The sequence below is a fragment of the Gambusia affinis genome, linkage group LG20 (genome assembly GCF_019740435.1).
Source record: "Gambusia affinis linkage group LG20, SWU_Gaff_1.0, whole genome shotgun sequence".
Lineage (NCBI taxonomy): Eukaryota > Metazoa > Chordata > Actinopteri > Cyprinodontiformes > Poeciliidae > Gambusia > Gambusia affinis.
The window spans coordinates 12,887,728-12,908,070 of record NC_057887.1 but is presented as its reverse complement, the minus strand read 5'-3'; the positions used below and the strand labels follow the sequence as shown (position 1 = coordinate 12,908,070).

The following is a 20,343-nucleotide window of genomic DNA, read 5'->3' as shown; positions in this document are numbered from 1 at the left end:
CATTTAAAACGACTGGTCGTATTTTCAAAATATCTATAAAAACTATAGAAACACTCTATAAATAATTAAATGGACTGAATAATCAGTAAACTTTCAATAAATCAATGTTTTCAAATGGTACAATACCACTCTCTGCTGGATTATGTTAGAAATTGCGGCTTTCCGTGTAAAAGAACGCATGATTCTGATTGGTTGATTCCTTTTTCCTTTTACATCGGTGTGTTCAAGTGTTGTAGGCTTTCTGAGCACTAGCATTACTGTCTTTTGACGTCTTTTACCTCCCATGACCATGTTGGTGAAACTGCAGTGTCGTTGACATATTGTGGGTGGCAGTTTCATTGTCTATAAACAAACAAAGACACCTCTTCCATTATTTACTAGGCCCTACTTTCGCTCCAGATTGATATGAGGCAGCATCAAAACCTTTTTCAATATTTTTCTTAGTTATTGTTAGATATTTTAGAAGAATGTATATCCTAGATTTGTTGAAACATTTTTCATAAAGAGTTGATAATTAATGTAGCAGGTTGGGACAAATGAAACACAAGTAACTCCTTGGATATTGCATCTTTAATTATAAATTATAAGTAATTTAAGTCATCTCTTTTATTCTGGCTATTTTGATTTTAAACACATATAAGTTGTTTACATTATTAGAAATTCAACGTTAAAACAATTTAACATAAAATAAACTTTTCGGTTACTCATTTATTAAATGCATTTGCAATTCACATTTCCCCATGTATAAAAATGAAAAATACTCATTACAATACGTTTATTTAAGCAGAACAAACAACGATTACACTAGATGTCTATTTCTATTCAAACAAGCGCTGTGGTGAGGCATTTGAACGCATCACCAGCATCGATTACATCGATTCCCCTCACACGGCACGGAGCTCACTGGCAATAACAACATTAGACTCAGGAGCGTGTGTGAGTGGAAATAATAAAAAAAAAGATGACCATTAGAAACGCTGTTCGGGATTATGGACAGAGATATCGACCTCGGATGGCTTGTCTCAAGAAGGTAGGCTTTCCTTTTTTATTAGACATCATGGAAATCACAGCTCTAACAGGGCGATGACAGCACACCTGCAGATTTTCCATAATAAACAATCTAATAACCGGACTCTGATGGCCACATCTAACATTAGACATCCTTCAGTTGATTTGTTCCTATATCGCGTAAAATGTTCAGCCTCCCTTCAGCGTGTAAAACGATGCAAAACAAGTTATGTGGGTGCTTATAAAGCCAAAATATACTAACAATCAAAATTATGAAAATAATAAAAATGTATTGCATGCTACATTCATTCAGTTTTATTTCTGTGTTTGAATAAACAGCAATTTCGAATAATCTGGTGAATAATATAACTCACCAGATTATATTTCCTGTTGATACATTTGATCAATACTTGTAGTTTTCTATCTTGTTTTAACCTTTTCCCAATGATAAGGTCATTCAGTTTAATGAGCATTAAGTATGGATCAGTATAAGTGCTCCCTGGTATAGTGAGCTGCTACTGGGAAGAACTTAATCCAGGAGCTGTGTGCTTGAAAGCAACAGCCTGGTCCTCTGGCCTGAGTTCCTGATCATAAACTATTTACACCTATATTGTAAAACATAGGTGGTCAGCTATTTTTGGGAACTTTACAAATCTGGTCTTCTGATGAAGTGGCAAGAAGACAGCAGCTGTTTATAACTACAACTTCTCCTGAACACATCACCTGTGCTGGTGGCAGTAACATCCTGTAGGTACGCTTTGGGAAGCTGGCCAATGTTAAGACCTAAATCCCCCCTGACCCCCTCCCAAAAAAAAAGATATTCAAATATATTCCCTATTCACTCTGAGCTTAAGTTAGTGTAAAAAAAAAGTAAGAATATATATATATATATATATTAGATACTTTCAAAGAGCAAAGGAAGGCCTTTATAATGAACAATAATCCTTCCTCTTCTCAATATTATGTATTGCTTTGTGTTGGTCTATGGCATAAAGTCCCTCCTTATTAAAAAGTGCAGCCCATTGTATTTGAAAATATGGATTCAGGTTTTCTAGTGTTTATATTTATCACAAGAAAGCAAAAGGTTGAGGAAATAGAAATACCAGGTAATTGCAGGTAATTTGTTTAGGCATATTGTAGATGCAGCACCCCTTTCTCCTTGGGAATGTGCGCAAAATAACTTGGAGTCCGAGTCCATAAAAGCCCACTTTAGTTGGGCCCAGCTTCGGGAATATAGCCTCTCCAGGATGACTTCAAAGCACAATGCCACTTCAAACAGACCTGAGAGTCAGCTGAACTGCTTGCTCTCACTCTGTCTCTCCCTTACACACACACACACACACACACCTTTACACAAACTGAATGGGTTATATGCAGGATTTCTTGTTTTCCGGTACGCACACCCAAGCTGCTGGGCGTATTGGGAGCCAAGGGATCAGTTAGGATAATGGAAATTCTGTTTGGGAAGAGGATGACTCATTGAATGCGCCCACACAAAAGCCAAAGTAAAGCCATGAGATCTAGGCACAGTGTGTCACCTCTTAGCAATTACTAGTGAAGCCTCAACGTTTTTGGGCAAGACACTGAGCAGTTGTCCTGGAATACTTCATAAATTACAACAGGTGTGTTACTAAAGTATTAGTGGAAGCCAATGTAGATGGTTAAGTCTTTCATAAATGTGCTTTACAACAGCACTGTGAGTGGTTAAAATGACAATATCGAAAGCCAGCAGGATTTTTTATTCTTTATGTCTTGCTGTTATCACAAACTTCAATGTACTTTATTGGCATTTTACATAATAGTCCAACATAAAATATAGCTGAGTTGTGAAGTGGTATGAAAGCGATACATGATGGGTTAGGCGCTCTTTTGTTGTTTTTTACAAAAATGAAAAAAAAGTAGCTTAATCTTTCACATCAAGATTAAGATTTGATGAAGATATTTGTGAACATGAATTTTTCAGTCTTACCACGTATTCTCTATTGGATTTAGGTATGGGTTTTGACTGGGCCAAACCAAAACCTAAATTGTAGGGCTTGTATGTTTATGGTTGTAGCCTTTAACATGTTTTCTTCCAGAATTGTTGGAAGTGTAAAGGCCTGTGTGTATGTGAATATGTAAACTCGAGAGTGCAACTTCTGGTGTTGGATTTTATTTAGGGGTGTCAGAGCAAAGGGTTCAAATGCACACATGTAACTCACACTAACCAGATTTCCATTACTTTCAAAGCCATGTATGCTTTCCACCCTGCATTTGATCTGTGAGGTAAAATTCTAATGATATTCACTGATGACTGTGGTTGTAAAATGGCAACATGTGAAAAAAAATCTCAATTGGATTTCATTGAAAAATTTCCAGGTTTTTTCTTCAGGGGCAGTGGTTTCCTCCTCTTCTTTTCTCATCTCACTCATCTCTTGCTATGTTATTTTACAGGCAGAGAAGGTGCTGCTGGAGATGCAGGACCCCTGCACAGGAGTGAAGTCGCAGCCTCAGAGACTCGTTATCACCATCATACCCCATGCTATCACTGGTAAAAAAAACAACAAAAAAACAAAAACAGAACCCTCCCACATAAGCACGAAACAGATCAATGCACATGCACAGAAATGCACACTCGATGTAGTCATTCAGCTACCGACTCTCTGATTGTGGCTGTGTAGTGTCTCTGAGGGATACCGGAGCTATGTATGGGCTTGAGAGCTACAGATTTTATTTCCATGACAACCATGGCTGTCTCAGGCTGAGTTGGAGGGGGAAAAGTAGGAGGTGAAAGAAGATGATTGAGCAGGCAGGAGGAAACGAGGAAGAGGGAGACAAAAGCAAAGAAGCCTGTCTTGACTTCTCCATCATTTCTTAGCTTTAAATTCCAGCAGAAAACTGACTGAAACTGAACATGCTGAGGATTTTACTTTTTCTTTTGCATCTCTTTGTCTCCCTCTTTTCTGCAACCATTTCCTACCCATAACTTCATCTTTGTTCTTTCATAGTGATAATTTTTTCCCTTAACTGTTACATACTTTTGTCCTCCTCTGCAGGTGAAGATATAATTGCATGGTTAGCTGACAGATTTCAAATGGATGCTCAAGGTAAGACATGAGTCATCCAGTCTCATCCAAATGGATGCCAGTTGTTGAAATAATTTCAGGAAGATGTTATTTGTAAATCTTTAGACCTATTAAAGCTTTAATGTTTTAACCTCTCCACTTGCTGTCCCCAGAGGCCAGAAGCTTTGGCTCCATGCTGGTGGCTTTGGGATACATCTACCCTTTGCAGGACCACAAACGTTTAGTGATCAAACCAGACGCTTCCCTCTATCGCTTCCAGGTGAACACATTCTCCATTTCAGATGGTTTACGGTTTGAAATCCAAACTGTATACCCCAACAAGCTAGACCATGGACACCTAAAGAATAATTCCCCGTTTTTACTACTGAATTGTCTACAAGCATTTCTGAAACTTTTGTTTCTTGAATCTGAAATAATTTGACTGAACTTTAACTTGGTTCTTTGGTGTTTCAGACGCCATATTTCTGGCCCACTCAACAGTGGCCCGTTGAGGATACAGATTATGGTGAGAATGACGCATAGTTGTTATTTACAGTTCCTCCCATGTCATGTTACCAAGTCTACTGATTTATTACATGTGTTCAACTCCTGAAGCAATCTACCTAGCAAAAAGAAACATCCGGAAGAAAGGAATCCTGGAGCTGCACGAGCAGGCAAGGAAACCTTATGAAGAATGACAAGGTTCACTTGGAGGAAGGGAAAAAAACAACCCTAAATGTTTTTAGTGGATTTTTCTTCTTTTCTATTACAGAAAAAAGGAAATATTGAGAACAACATGGAAATTATGTCTTGGAGAAGCTGCTGTGTTCTTTCCAAGCAGTGTGCATTTACAGGACGTTTTATTTGCTAAAAGGGAAATAATCTCTTTGTTTTTAAATCTTTATGTAAAGTATAAAAGTTACTCTCCAATTCACAGCCATCACAGGGGTTTGTCGCAGTTCTCTGCACCATTACCATTTTGACTTTGTTGTCGAAAAATGTAAGCAGCAAAACAAATGCCTCCTCTTTATACTTATTCCTCCAATTGAGCTTAAAACTCTGTCATAGAGATGCAGATTAATGCCAGATGAAATCCTTCTTTTTAAATGTGTTTACTCTGCTGATATTTAATGTGTTCAGGAGCAGTACAACCATCTTCACAAGTGGATGAACCACAAGTGGGACTTTGTAGTAATGCAAGCTAAAGAACAGTATAGGTAGGCAGGAAAGAAACTCGGCAACATCCCAGGTTTTGTTGTGAAGAAAGTGTTACGATTGTGTGTTCTTTTACTTTTAGAGCAGCAAAAGAGAGGAAGAAACCGGACCGAGTGGTGTTTGACTGTCAGGAAAGAGCCTACTGGGTTGTACACAGACCTCCGGTCAGAAAACATTCACACAAGCTTTAACTATACACATGTAGCTTTGATTTAACCCCAGCAAATGAACAAAAAACCTTTTTGGAATGAGCTTTGTCCTCATAGTGCAAGCATTTAACAGATTTCAGCCCCCAAATTGCTTCATAACATTTGCCCCTTAGATATTTCTTTTAATTTTTTTTTTTATGACATGTGTAGAATCAAAACAAACAACTGCATTTTAATATTGAACTAATATAACTTGATTAAATAAAGGACAGTGCAGGCCTACAGGAGACAATTTGATATATTAATTAAATCTAGTAACTGGTTGTGCCCCCCACTTTTATGCAGAATTATTTTAAGACACAACAGAGGGTTTTTGAGCATTATCTTTAATGGTCATGTAAGACAAGATTTAACTTTAACTAGACTTCTTCAAAAAGCCTACAATTGTTTGGGCTTATTTTTTTGAGCAATTCAGAGATTTGTTTGTTGGTTATGTTTCGGATCATTGTCTTGTTTGATCTGGAAAATGTTAAATGTGACAAAAAAGCGAAAACAGAACAAATTTGAAAGGGGCTGAAACCTTTTTTATATCATTGTGTTTCAGTGTGTTCACAAATGTAACACACTGATAATAGTCAGAAACTGGATGCAAGTTCTTACATGTACACTGAATGTTCAATGGCAGCCGACACAGAAACCAAAAAAATAAATTGCGAGCCTTCTCCACACTTCCCAGGGCATCTCATTATCTCAACCCCTGACTCCTCATTATCATTACATGTCCAGGCAGCAGAAAAGGGCATGACTGATTAATATTTCATTTCTGAGCTAGAGAATGTGCTGCAGTGTGTTGCGTCTTGGGGACATGGAGAGCCTTATGTCGTGACTCTGGTGCAGAGACCAGCCAAGTAAATCATAGCCTGTTCATCGGTTATTTCAAATAAAGACAGATCCAGCTAGAAATCCACCAAATAAAATACATCAACCACAAATCTTCCTGTGATTTTTGGTGCTTTATGTACTATGCAGCTGCTTTAGGAAGCCTGTGTGTACTTTAATCTAAATACACATATGTAACCACAGCAAAAACAGAGGATTAATTCAAAATTTACCACTTTGTCGGTTGTAACAGCTTTCGACTGAATAAAAACAAGATATACTTACTCAGCGTTGTAGGTCACCACCCGATGTGAGTCAGGTCACGACACTAAACTTATGCTGTGTAAACAAATAGCTTCTTCTTTTAGTCTGGGGTTTATTTTAGTAAATAAAGAAGTTGGTTTTGGAGTAACAATTTCTTGATGTATTATTAATTTTGTAGTTCAGGTTATGCGTAAACTAAAGTTTCTCCATTTGAACAAGGAGGACAGTGAAGCAGCCAAATTCTGAGATTGTTATTGATTATTTCAACAATTTTTAAAAAATTATTACACGTTAAACACAATATAGTTAATTTGGGATGAATTTAATTCTTCTGGATTTGTTGTGTCACCCATAAAATTCAGCGGGATTCAGTGGAATATGCCGGATTATATTAGCAGTTCAGTTTGACCTATAAGTTGTGGTGGAAGTAATTTATAGTTGGAACTAAAACTATTCAAGACAGTACAATTAAGTAACAAGTTGTTTCATAACTTAATTGAAATTCTATTTTCAATAACTAACTACCATCTTAAAATGATTAAAATCCCTTAAAAATATTTGTTTTTGCCAATCGGGGGTGATCTCAGAGACACCTCATGTAACCAGTTACATTAGACTTGAGATCGAACATCTTAAGTACCTGGATTGTTTACTGTAACATCTCATCTGAGATTTGCCTTTTACCAAGTTTAAAGTTAAAGCAACAATTTCCATGCCATCTTGTGGCAGAAAGGAGTAGCTATCAATAGTTTCAACAAGATTCTTGAGGAGCCAGGTGGTCATAAACCCTCGATTGACAGAAAAATGCCATCAGCAGGAATTGCTGGCAGCAGCTGCTGAGCTCTCCAGCTTCCCATGTTTAAAATTATATAATATATTAAATGCTAAAGGCTCTGTGTCCGACCTTCAAGATGAGCTCTACTTCTTACCCAAAGCACAAAAAAAGTCAGCTCCAGTTTGCTCACAACTACATAGAAACAAACCAATGAGCTCTGGGGGTTTCTGTTCAACAGAGTGACTAATCAAAACAGGAAATGTTCACGTCTGTGGATCAGCTGGTTGTCTGAAATAGGAAGTGTGAAGCATATTCTGAAACTAACACTAGCCCTACAGTGAAGCATGGTAGTGGCTTACTTATGCTCTGGGGCTGCTTTTCTTCTTCCGGTACTGGAAAACTGCAGGATAAAATGGATTCAGTCAAGTATCAGGAAATCCTGGGAGAAAATGTCACGCCATCTGCAATGCAGCTAAAGCTTTGATCTAATCACAGGACAACAATCCACCGAGACTTGACTTCATAGAAGTTATGGAAGTTACTAGAATGGCCATGACAATCAGTTGATTTGAAATGTTTTGAAAAAAAATGGTTGCACCACACCAGCCTGTTAATACCAATGAATTTTAGGCCTTTGTTCTTGACAGCATTTCTCTGGAATGTTGCCAGAGGCTGGTGTCTGACTACAAATCACATTCGATGGAGGTCGTAACTGCAGAAGGGTTCTCTACTGTAAACCAAACATGCATGTTATAAAGGGCTTCAACAATGTCAATAACGCATTCATCATTATGGTATTTTTTGTTGAATTTCAGTAAATAAACATTATAATGTTAGCTGTAACAAGCAATTTTTGTTCCTTTTTATTTTTTGTTGCACATTTACCAAAATGCACCATTTAGAGTTGTGGTTGAATAATTTTGGTTCCAATTGCTCATTACAAGTCACTTCATACGTATAACGAGCCACTTGCTGTTTCTAATGGCTAGAAAAAAAAAGGATCATACAGAATCAACTGTTCATTAGCATCAGAAATAGCCACCTGTTCTAATTAATTGGTCCCTTGCTAATCGCACAGTGTCTAATTGCCAGTATTGTAATGTGTGTTCAGCCAGGGACTGTGAGTGCCATGGACTACGGGTTGGATCGAAGAACAGATCCTAATACAGACGAGGTAACAGGTGAGTCCCCGCATGACCTACAGGATCATAATTCTTCTCGATCAGCTTAAACCCAGTAAGAGGCTTTAATGCATGAATGCAGTTGCATAAAATTATGCTTGCTTTCTATTTCAAGCCTATGCTGTCTGCGCACGGTATTGATTTCCATCTTATTGCTTGTCTTTGCTTTTGTTCTTTTCTCTTCTGCAGGCATTTTCCCATGGTTCTATTTTTTCAACCCACTGGTTACACCACCAGATTATACCATAAAAAAAAAATAAAAAAAAATAAATGTTTTTAAAAATCTTAACTTCAGAAATGTGACTCGGAAAAAAAATCACCATAAAAAAAAATAATTAAAAAGAACAATATCAAATGTCTTGTATATTCTTATTCTCAGACACAAACACCTGACTACTACGAGAGAATTGTAAGTAGGATTCTCTCTCTTTCATTTTCCTCTTGCTTGTGTTATTGCGCAGCTAAAATTGGTACTTTGTTCTGCCTCGTCTCACCTGTTGTAGATGATCTTCACCCAGCAGTCCATCATGAGGCCCAGAGTGAAGTCATCTGTGTCCATTGGCGCGTAAGACAGCCTCAGATTTATATTACCTGCACTCTGATACCCGCAACAACAAATTCAACTTTTAGTTAGATCTGATCACTAAGTGTGCACCTCAAAACATTACATATGCCGTTATGACACAATTACAGTACGGTACCCTTGAAAAAAGAAAAAAATCATATTTAGGAAAATGCTTTCTTACGGAAGTTGAGCACATTTGTCCTTAATATTTTTCTTGTTCTCATCTTATGAAAACAAGATGATTTTCTTTTTTTTAAGATAACAAAATTAACTTTTTTAAAAATATGTGCCTAATTAAAATGCTTTGTTTTTGAACCCCATTTGAATTAAAAATCTGCAATTTTTCTTCCATTCAATTTATTCATGTTTTACTTAACTGCACTTCTACAGAGCTTTCTGAGAGGTCAGTCAAGTAAATTGGTGTGAAAGGTTTTCAAGGGTTTAAGGAGAAATCCTCTTATGCTAAATACAAATATTAGCATAACTTAGGTTAGCAAAGTTTGATCTAACAGAAGCACATTACCGCTGCAGCAATGTGCTTTCAACCAAAGTAGAGATGTTTGGCTGTCATGCAATGTGTTTGGAGAAAACCACACATAGAATATCAGCTCAAATATCTTATGCCAACTGTCCAGCACCTCAGTGGAGGGGTAATGAAATGGACCTGTAGTTATTTTGTAATCACAGGACCTATGCCCCTACAGGGCACTGAATTGACAATAAAGTTCTTTACCAAAGGATTCTAGAGTCCATCTGTCTGTCAGATGAAGCTCTTCCCGAACAGCACAATAATTCCAGACATAGCAGCAAGTCTACATAAAACACTATTTGTGATCACAAATCTACATTAAACAATGAACCTATTTCCTGCATTGCAGACTGGTGAAGTACAGCGCCACCTATAGCGGTCACGACCCTTTTCTCTCCAAGTGTCTTCCCAGCAACCCATGGCTCACTGACGATACAACATACTGGACCTTGAACATGTCTAAGTGAGTCAGCCAACAAAGACATGTTCGCTAAAAGCCAGCCTTATTCAGCAATCTAATTTTCCTCCTCTGTGATTTTACAATTTGTGCCACAGCGTGGAAATACCCACCAAGATGCGTGTAGAGAGGTGGACATTCAGCTTCAAAGAGCTTCTTTCAGATCCTCGAGGACGAGATGATTTCAGACTCTTCTTGAAGAAAGAATTCAGTGGTATGGACTATACTGAATGAGAATGAGCAAAAAAAATCCCAAAAAACAACAACCCAAAAACGCAGTGTTGACTTGAATGCTTGTGTGGTTTTCTTGTCTGGATGTTTTTAGGAGAGAACTTGGCATTCTGGGAAGGCTGTGAAGATCTGAAGTGGGGAACTGCTGTTGCGATGAAAGAGAAAGCAGAGCAGATCTACAAGTAATGACTTTTTGGGATCTACTGATTGGAATAAAGTTTGAAAGATCTTTCTTTCTTTTCTCTACAGCATGAATTTCTGCAATTTTTCAGCAAAAAATGTATTCAAACTTTAGAAACATTTTCCAATACATTCTTGACCTTCCTTTTCCCATCGTTTTCCAGGACATTTTTGGCACGTGGCGCCCCGCGATGGATCAATATTGATGGAAAAACAATGGAAATCACAGTGAAGGGGTTGAAGCACCCACACAGATACGTTCTGGACGCAGCCCAAACTCACATCTACATGCTAATGAAGAAGGTCAGTGAACACATCAGCAGTCAGGCCTTAGGATTGGCAGTGTTCAATGTCTGCTTAACAGATACGCTCTATGTTCACAAGACTACAGAACCTCAGATAATTATATCACTGCAATAAGAGGCTGGATATAGAAGTATGAGTTAATAAAGAAAGAGCAATAAATTTGATGATTAATGTCTCAAAAGGTAAATATAATTAGAAAAAAAATCATTGTATTATTTGAAGATAAAGAATAGGTTGGCTTTTCTTTCTGTCTTTCTTTCCTTGCAGGACTCATATGGGCGGTACCTGAAATCTCCTGTGTTTAAAGAAACCTTAAAGAAAGCCATCTGTCCCGAAGAGCACAAATTCAAGTGAGCGACATCTTTTAGATGTTTTTACATTTGATGTGCGATACTTGAAGAATGTTGAACTTCTATCCACTTAAACATGTTTTGGAAAATCACATCCATCACTCTCCATTGTCTCCTTTTCCATTTCCCTCAGTGAAGTCCAGTTGGAGCAGAATGCCAGGAACAGACGGCCCAGTCTTAGCCCCATCATCATCCGGCAACAGGAGCAGGAGCAAAGGGCCAAGATGGCCGCTAACGCCCCAGTTGACATTACACAGGTCATGAGCAAACTCAGCAAGCAGGGCAAGGAAATGGGTCCTCGTCTTTCCAAGTGAAAACACCTCAAGTTCAGCGACAAACATGATTAGCATTTATGCTTTTTTTTTTTTTTCAATTTCTGCATTGGTTTAGTTTGAGATTAAATTAGTACTTTAATAATATTCATTTTGATCTCAAACTGAAGGAAAATGTGAAGTGAAGCTGTAGACTAAATTTAATGTGACTTACGTTCAAAATGTTGTTAGTTGTATAAAACCTTAAAGTAATAAAATAATAGAAATAGTAATATATTTTTGCTAAGCCTCCTAGTGACATATACTGAGCAACACCAAAAAATGTTTTTTGTGAGCAATCCTGCTTTAATCAAACTCAGATGAAAAGCTACACTTGTTAAATTAGTTTTATTATGCATGTATAATGAGTAACGACAAGCATAGGACCAAAGTCTGTTGTCTTATCAGTGAAAGCTGCCATTGTTTCTCATAAAGTGTCCATCTTTTTCTGTTGTTGTTCTGTAGTGCTGCTCTCTGTCTTTCTTTGTCATCAATCATAAGTGAATAAATCAAAATCACCTCATTTTTATTTGTTTGTGTCATTTACTGTGTTTCAATGTAATCAGTTTGTTACTATGCACATTGTAAGGATCAGAGTTATTCCTTCCTTCGTTTCTTCTTTCCTTCCTTCTGTCCTTTTTCTTTCCTCTGTCCCTCCCTTCCTTTCTTCCTAAAATCTTTCTCTCCTCTACTCTTCTTTTTTCATTTTATTTATTGTTTTTCCTTCTTTCTTCATCTTCTTGGATGTTTTCATCTTTCTTTCTTATCCTAATCCACTGTTCTTTTTCCTTCTTTCTCTCCTCCTAACATCCCTTTGTCACTTTCTGTCTTCCCTTATATTGTGATTTCCTCCCTTCATTCATTCATTTGTTCATTCCTTCCTTTCTTTTTTCTTTGCTTTCTTCCTTTCAACAACTTTACTCAGCTCCTGCACAATAATATATTTTAAGGTCATTAACCAGTGACCGTAATTTGTCTGTTTCATAAAATATTCAGCTGTAATAAGGTTTTAAACTATCAATTAGTATCAATATCTCTCAGTTAACTCTTAGTTGGTTGATTGAAATATACTGGATAGAGCAATTTAGAATTTTCCAGATCCCACACACTGACTTTTCCCAACCCAGAAGCCCTCTGACTGTTGTGTCTTGCTCTCTGATCCCGCAGCTGTGCCGATTTACCACTCCTGTCCCGCACCTCGCTGTCTACACTGGAATCCCTGACCCACCTTCTCTCACCGCCTCACCCTCCCTTCCTTTCCTCGCACACACCCCAGTCTGTCCGTCCCCAATCAGCGTGGCTCTAGACAGCACCTCGGCTTCTGAGCGGCGGCTGGAGGCCAGCGAGGGTGAGGGCAACGCAGAAGTTCGGGTCCCTGAGGGGGGAAACTTGTCCAAGTCTCGAATGGCCCTGTCGCTGCGCCGACTGCTGAAGAGAGGATGCAGCCCCTCCGCCATGTTCGCAAGCCTGTCGCCCAAATGCCACACGGCAGCCACAACAAGTAGCCGCATTCAGCCAATCATGCCAGATGAGCCCAGCCAGGCTCCACCCAGAAGAATCGGCAAGTAAGTGGTGGCAAATGCAACCCTCAGTCGAAAACCTTTAGGCAACGCTTTAGCTCTGATTAAACACTTTAGTTCAAATAGTGCAATCATTAAAGTGCACAATCCACAGCTGTGGTGCTGTACTCATGTCAGCCACAAAAGAGGTGAAAATGGTGGGAAAACATTTAAAGAACAAAACAAAGGCTGGGGACAAAATATAATACACACCCTCTTTCTATTGCAATTTTAAGAGTAAGAATTTATCTTTAGTATCCTCCATGCTTCTTGGTATGTGTTAGAAACATTGTAATTAAACCATCTTTTATCACACTAAGAAGCACTTCTTCAAGAGTATGTTCTGTATGAAGAAAAATTGCAGTTAATGGCAACAAAAACTCCGTTAGTGGCTTTGTTTAGAGAGACACAGCTACAGTCATATGAAAAATAATGGACACCTCATTAAATATTCAGTTTATTTGGATCTAAACACCAAAAAATAACATTGTGGAGGATTTTTTTTCTGCAAAATGCTGCATGACATAACACAACAAAGCTTTAGACAGAATTACTTTTTCTATTTTTTGTATTGTTTCCCTCGCTATATTATTTTTGATTGTGTCCTTGTCTCTTTTGAATTAGATAAATCAGTGTGGATGAGCTTCAGACTTGGAACGACGTACAGAATCCTTTGTTCAATATCTTTCAGCTTCTTCCAGATAAAAGTAGACGTTCCTCCCGAGTGCCGGATCTACCCCATTGAATCTGAGGATGAGGATGAGGAGAACAGGCCTGCATCTCAGGACGCAGTGGGAACAGAGGAGATCATTTGCCCGTGGGAGAGTCTTACTCGACAGAAAGGGACGGGCTAATTGGCTGGATTTATACAGGTGTAACGCCACAGAACTTTTAGGCTGGGATATGTAACTCAAATGCCAAACAAGAATCTCTCAGTCAGGGACACCAAATGACAAGAACCTTCAGCATGTGACTGCCTGCTGCTTTGAAAGGTTGTTGCAGAGATGTTCCATTGCTCACCCAGTTTTCTGTTAAACACCATGAAAAAAGTAGCTGCGAAACAGAAATACTGGTATTATCAGTCTGAAATTTCAAAAGGTAAATTTTAGTTTTCAAAATAAGGGTTCATTGGGGTTCAGTCACCTGGTGTTGTGTTTTGTTGACTTGGAAGAGACATTTTGTAGGGAGGCTGCAGAAGTGGGGGTGTGGTCAAGATCAGTCCCAAACCAAGAACTCTGTCCATAATCTGAACACAACGACCAAACTGTTTTCCAGACCCAACCAGGTCTGTCTCTTGTCCCCAATCCTATGTCTGATGTTCATGGATTGGATGCATGACTTAGTCTCATCTTTGGTTGTTCAAGCCAGGATGTCCAAGTCAAGAGACAGCTCCCGTATGTCTAATCCATGGGTCTCAGTAAGAAAATGATGGATTAATCTTCCAGGGCAGAGTCTGTCTATTCCTTTAGAGGCAGAGGGGAGTGTTACTCTTGTCTGTTGTGAGAGAAAAAAAGAAAAACAACAAAAATTTCCTTTTATTTAAAAACCCATTTACATTCCAACCTAAAGTAAAATTTGAAAATAAGGTAAGAAGCTTTTAGGGAGGAGATTAGAGCAGAGCTGCAGCTCCTCTGCATTGAAAAAAGTCTGTCGAAGTGATTAGGCTATTTGATTACGATTCTACCAGGACACCTCCCTTTGGTAATGTTTCAACCATGTCCTACTGTAAAGGAGACACCAGAAGACAATGGATGGATGCATTTTTCCTTTCAACAAAAGCGGAGCTAAGCAGCTCACATGGTTTAGGTCCAAAAGACGTAAAAAGTCTGTCTAAGTGTTCCTTTAGTTACAGCTTTACCAACCAGGACTGATGTGAGCCCCAGCTCAGCTCTGGCTGGTGGATGGTTTTAACAAGAGTCACTCCACATGGGGACAGCAGAGTTTACCAAAGTTCAAGCGCTTTCAAAGCTTGAACTTTAGCTTTCATGCTGGAACCTTACTCTGTATCTCATGATGAACTGAAGCCCAACAGCAGCCTTAAACCACATCTCAGTTTGACCTTGAAACGTTCAATAAAGTAAGATCTTTCAAAAGAATAGAACACAAAGCTAGACATATATTTACTGAGATTGTTGTGGCTGTAAAGGAACATTAATTCAACAAGTAACTAAGTCTGAAACCCTCGGCAGAGAGTAACCAAAGCAGACAGAGACCTGTAGACTCTGCTTCCACATGCTTGTTCAGATGTTTCTATGTACATACTAATGTAGAGACGTTTTCTTGTACTGCAAGATAGATTTAGAAACCTCTGTTTATTAAATTACCTATTTTGTGAAAAAACCCCCCCAAAAAAACAAAAACAAAACTGAGCCAGACCAGTTTGGGGTAAAGTGGGAGCACAGGAACAGCTTGTCTACATACAGTCATTGTATAAAAAGGTACACCCTTTTTTAATCTTAGGGTTATAAATAATCCGGTTTTAAAATTATAAATCTAACCTCAAATGTATAAAAACAGACAGCAGATTCCACACTGCCACTATTTATTTAATAAGCAAAGATCAAGTCAAATACAGAGAAGCTGTGTGTGAAAAATTAACAAATAGCAGTTAGATTTTCTCATTTGGTTATGGAGGAATTTTGGCCGTCTCTTCTTTGCAACATTGATTTTGTTGTTTGAGGTTTTCAGATGTTTGTATCTGCACTGGGTTCTTAAAATATCACCACATTATTAGGCCCGAGCAGCAAAGCGCTGCGAAGGCCTATTGTATCTGTACTGTTTCTTATTAGGCCCGAGCAGCAAAGCGCTGCGAAGGCCTATTGTTTTTGTACTGTTTATTATTATTATTATTTTCCCTCCAAATGAATTGCCTTTTTGGAGGCTTTATCATATTCAAAAACTCACCAAATTTGGCAGACACATAGAGACTGTTTAAAATTTACGTATTTTAAGGTCGACGCAAAAATCTCAAAAAAAATGGCTCAACGGCGCCAACTAGCAATTTTCAAAGGACCCTTTGCTATTCACTTACTTTGTCGTAGAGACTTGAAATTTGGTACAGTTGTAGAGCTCCCCAAGATGCTCAGAATTTACAATTAATGTCATACTGCAAGTATCACAGGAAGTCGGCCATTTTTGATTGAAGGTCACGTTTTGACCCCATTTTGGCCATTTACAGCATTGGTATTTGATCGAACTCCTCCTAGGGATTTTGATTGATCGGCTTCAAACTTGGTGAGTCTGATCAGAAGGCATGGGCGATTCAAAGTTATCAAAATGGTGAGTTTTGAGCATGCTGAAGGGGGGATAGCAGGGGTCAAAGTTCACCGACTCGCCACGAAACTCAAAACAGTTATAACTCCTACACTAAAACTCTCAGAGGAACCAAACTTTCAGTGATTGATCATCGTGGGTTGACCTAAAAGACCCTGTGGTCAAATGATGACATTAAGGCCACGCCCCTGAGAACAGGAAGTGTCATGTTTTACTCTGATCGGTCGCTATCTTACACCTTTGAACTAATCAACTGAAACTTTTTCCAGAGAAAGAAGACATGTGGGTGTATTTTGGATTCCAGCCCCGACCGGCTTCGATGGCGCAGGTGGGCGTGGCGGCGTGGCGAAGTGACCTCTAATTCGTTTGGCTCTGAATTCCACAGTTTTGGGCAAAGCTTCTCCAAACTCACTAGGATGGATCTTTATCCACCCCCCGACAGGAATCCATAATAAAATTTGGTGGGCGTGGCTTAATTTCTTTATGGCGCCCCTAGAAAATTTAAAATGATCAGCCCCAAGCCATGCTATAACCTATAATTACGAAACTTCTTACACATCTGTATATTGTCCTGATGTACAAAAAAGTCTCTTGGAGCCATGGTCTCAACCCAACAGGAAGTCGGCCATTTTGGAATGAAGTTCCAAAATTGACCCCATTTTGATGTTTACAGCCTTCGTATTTGATCGAACTCCTCCTACAGTTTTTCAGATACAGACTTCAAAATCGCTCAGCACACACTTGAGGCATCAAAGGTGAAAAGTTATCAAAGGAATTCTCGTACGTCAAAGTATGTGGGCGTGGCTATGTGTCAAACTTTGACTATTTGCCGTGAAACATAAAACTCTTATAACTCCTACACTAAAACTGTCAGAGGAAGCAAACTTTCAGTGATTGATCATCGTGGGTTGACCTAAAAGACCCTGTGGTCAAATGATGACATCACTAAGGCCACGCCCCCTCAGAACAGGAAGTGTCATGTTTTACTGGGAACGGTCGCTATCTTACACCTTTGAACTAATCAACTTGAAACTTTTTTCATAGACAGAAGACATGTTGCTGTGTTGAAGATTCCAGCCCCGACCGGTTTGGATGGAGCAGGTGGGCGTGGCGGCGTGCCGAAGTGACCTCTAACGCCGCTGTCATTCGTTTGGCTCTGATTTCCACAGTTTTGGGCCGAGCTGTTCCAAACTCACTAGGATGGATCCTTATCCACCCCCTGAAAGAAATCCATAATAAAATTTGGTGGGCGTGCCCTAATGTATTTATGGCGCCCCCTAGAAAATTTTAAATGATCAGCCCCAAGCCATGCTTTAACCTAGAATTACCAAACTTGGTACATATGTGTATTCTTTCAGGACGAACAAAAAAGTCTCTTGGAGCCATGTTCTAAATTCAACAGGTTTTCTGTTAATTTTGATTTAAGTTCACTGTTTAGAAAAAAATATGAGTAATTCCCTTTAAGGCCTCTTGGTGTCACTGTTACTCCACACATGAATGTGGTAGCCTTTAAAGAGCTCAAATGTTTTAAAATGTAATTTGACTCCACTGCGCCCCCTAAGTGAATCCATCAGCTATATCTCCGCCGTAAATGGACCGATCTGCACCAGATTTTTTGTGAGTCGTCGGGGAGCGCTGCCGAACGCATTCACGTGTCTTCTGGCGGGCGATAGGGCGGGGAAGGTTCATGACGCTCCGCTGCGGTGAGTGGCGCCCGGCTCTAGAAGCAGGTGCGAGAGCTTCAGCGGCTGGAACTCCGGCGGTGGCCAGTGAGCAGACAGCGCTTGCTGCGAGGGCCGCACGAGGCTGCTTGCAGCTTTAATTATTATTATTCTTTATTATTCTTCCACCCAAATGAATTGCCTTTTTGGAGGCTTTAACATATTCAAAAACTCACCAAATTTGGCGGACGCATAGAGACTGTTTAAAATTTACGTATTTTAAGGTCGTTGCAAAAATCGCAACAAAAATGGCTCAACAGCGCCACCTAGCAATTTTCAAAAGACCCTTTTCTATTCACTTACTTTGTCGTAGAGACTTGAAATTTGGTACAGTTGTAGAGCTCCCCAAGACGCTCAGAATTTACAATTATTGTCATAGTGCAAGTATCACAGGAAGTCGGCCATTTTGGATCGAAGGTCACATTTTGACCCGATTTTTACCGTTTACACCCTTCGTATTTGATCGAACTCCTCCTAGGGATTTCGATTGATCGGCTTCAAACTCGGTCAGTCTGATCATAAGGGATGGCCGATTAAAAGTTATCAAAACGGTGACTTTTTGAGTATGCTGAAGGGGGGTTAGCAGGGGTCAAAGTTCACCAACTCGCCACGAAACTCTAAACAGTTATAACTCCTACACTAAAACTCTCAGAGGAACCAAACTTTCAGTGATTGAGCATCATGGGTTGACCTAAAATACCCTGGGGTCAAATGATGACATCACTAAGGCCACGCCCCCTGAGAACAGGAAGTGTCATGTTTTACTGGGAACGGTCCCTATATTACACCTTTGACCTAATCAACATGAAACTGTGTTAACAGTCAGGAAACATGTTGCTGTATTGAAGATTCCAGCCCCGACCGGATTTGATGGAGCAGGTGGGCGTGGCGGCGTGGCGAAGTGACCTCTAACGCCGCTGTCATACGTTTGGCTCTGAATTCCACAGTTTTGGGCCAAACTTCTCCAAACTCACTAGGATGGATCCTTATCCACCCCCTGAAAGAAATCCATAATAAAATTTGGTGGGCGTGGCCTAATGTATTTATGGCGCCGGCTAGAAAATTTTAAATGATCAGCCCCAAGCCATGCTTTAACCTAGAATTACTAAACTTGGTACATATGTGTATCTTTTCAGGACGAACAAAAATGTCTCTTGGAGCCATATTCTAAATTCAACGGATTTTCTGTAATTTTAGATTTTTTAGAAAAAAACATATGTTATTCCCATTAAGTCCTCTTGGTGTCACTGTTACTCCACACATGAATAAGGCGAGAATTACACAGTATGAGAGAGGTGCTGTAATGGCGATATTAACCACTTGGTGTCACTATCACGCCATACATGACTATGTGTACATTTTTACCACTGCAATTCCCAAAGATGCATCTGTGTATTTTGTAGTTCCACAGTTACGTTGTTTTCGATACTTCTGCTGGCTCGTTGGGATAAAAATAGCCTCCACGGATAACATTAACGATCAATCCTTCCTTAATCCCGTCTGCATGTGCGTTTTTATTATGTAAGTATACATTTCCATCTCCTATATTTGCGTTTATATCACTTATTAGCACTAGAGAACTGAATATGACGGTTGACAGTCAAGCTAACGCAGCTAAGCTATTAAGTGCACAGAAGCATGCTTGATTTAACGGAGAGAGCAGCGCCTGCAGCTGTACGGCTGCTTATTAATTTTCCCTGAAGTAAAAAAAGAAAAGAAGAATTTCTGATATCTTTATTATTGAACCCTCTTTATAATTAAGAAAATTATGGAAACATTGTTTCAAAACATCTTGTACGTAGCGCATGCCAAAGCTTAAATCTTATTTCTCAGTTCGGTTTTCGCACGCCCCCACCCCTCCTCCCCCGCCGCCGCCCACATTTACGTAGCAATGTCTGGCTCGTTGGGATAAAAATAGCCTCCACGGATAACATTCACGATCAATCAAGCCGTCATGATATGTGTGCAGTTCGATCTTTATAACACGCACGCCGCCTCCCCCCCCTCCTCCCGCTCCCCGAAGAAATGAATATGACGGTTGACAGTCAAGCTAACGTAGCTAAGCTGTCGGACCTAACGAATAGGAGACAGATGTCATGGGTATTAGCGGTGAGATGTCCTGTTGTTGCATTCCAACTTATCAACGTGTTTGCTGCAGAGATGTGGATTCTGGTGAGTCTGATATGCTAAACAATTTCTTGCTCATTTAATGGAAGCCACATTATTTTGTTTTAACCGTACATGGGCTGCACACTCAAAGCTGTGGAGTTTAGTACTTTCAAAATATCCTTACAGTTAAAAGTTTGCCTGGCAAACCTATTAAACGATATTACCTCAAAAGTGTTG

General features: G+C 39.3%; 1 protein-coding gene across 4 annotated transcripts; it reads left to right on the top strand.

Annotated features, from left to right (window-relative positions):
* Positions 1–861: 861 nt before the first annotated feature.
* LOC122822842 (regulator of G-protein signaling 9-like) lies at positions 862–15,343 on the top strand. 4 transcript variants are annotated; one of them, XM_044101807.1, is made up of 19 exons: positions 862–1,030; positions 3,442–3,538; positions 4,044–4,094; positions 4,226–4,332; positions 4,527–4,578; positions 4,668–4,726; positions 5,193–5,269; positions 5,350–5,431; positions 8,446–8,508; positions 8,895–8,924; positions 9,019–9,080; positions 9,959–10,072; positions 10,165–10,280; positions 10,392–10,479; positions 10,642–10,780; positions 11,051–11,133; positions 11,267–11,390; positions 12,612–13,009; positions 13,695–15,343. In XM_044101807.1, exons 1-19 carry the CDS (start codon positions 962–964, stop codon positions 13,855–13,857), a joined length of 1,974 nt encoding a protein of 657 aa, XP_043957742.1. In that variant the 5' UTR covers positions 862–961; the 3' UTR covers positions 13,858–15,343. The 4 variants fall into 4 exon arrangements, with proteins under 4 accessions (XP_043957742.1, XP_043957743.1, XP_043957744.1 ...); XM_044101808.1 differs by having other exon boundaries at positions 879–1,030; positions 13,628–13,818; XM_044101809.1 differs by lacking the exon at positions 13,695–15,343 and having other exon boundaries at positions 879–1,030; positions 11,267–12,751.
* The last annotated feature ends 5,000 nt before the right edge of the window (positions 15,344–20,343 follow it).

What these genes read in the sequence shown, in the direction of transcription:
- LOC122822842 (XM_044101807.1), top strand. Translation starts at nt 962, where the DNA reads ATGACCATTAGAAACGCTGTTCGGGATTATGGACAGAGATATCGACCT. An exon ending in CATACCCCATGCTATCACTG is followed by an intron (nt 3,539 to 4,043) that starts GTAAAAAAAACA and finishes CCTCCTCTGCAG; the next exon opens with GTGAAGATATAATTGCATGG. An exon ending in GGGTTGTACACAGACCTCCG is followed by an intron (nt 5,432 to 8,445) that starts GTCAGAAAACAT and finishes ATGTGTGTTCAG; the next exon opens with CCAGGGACTGTGAGTGCCAT.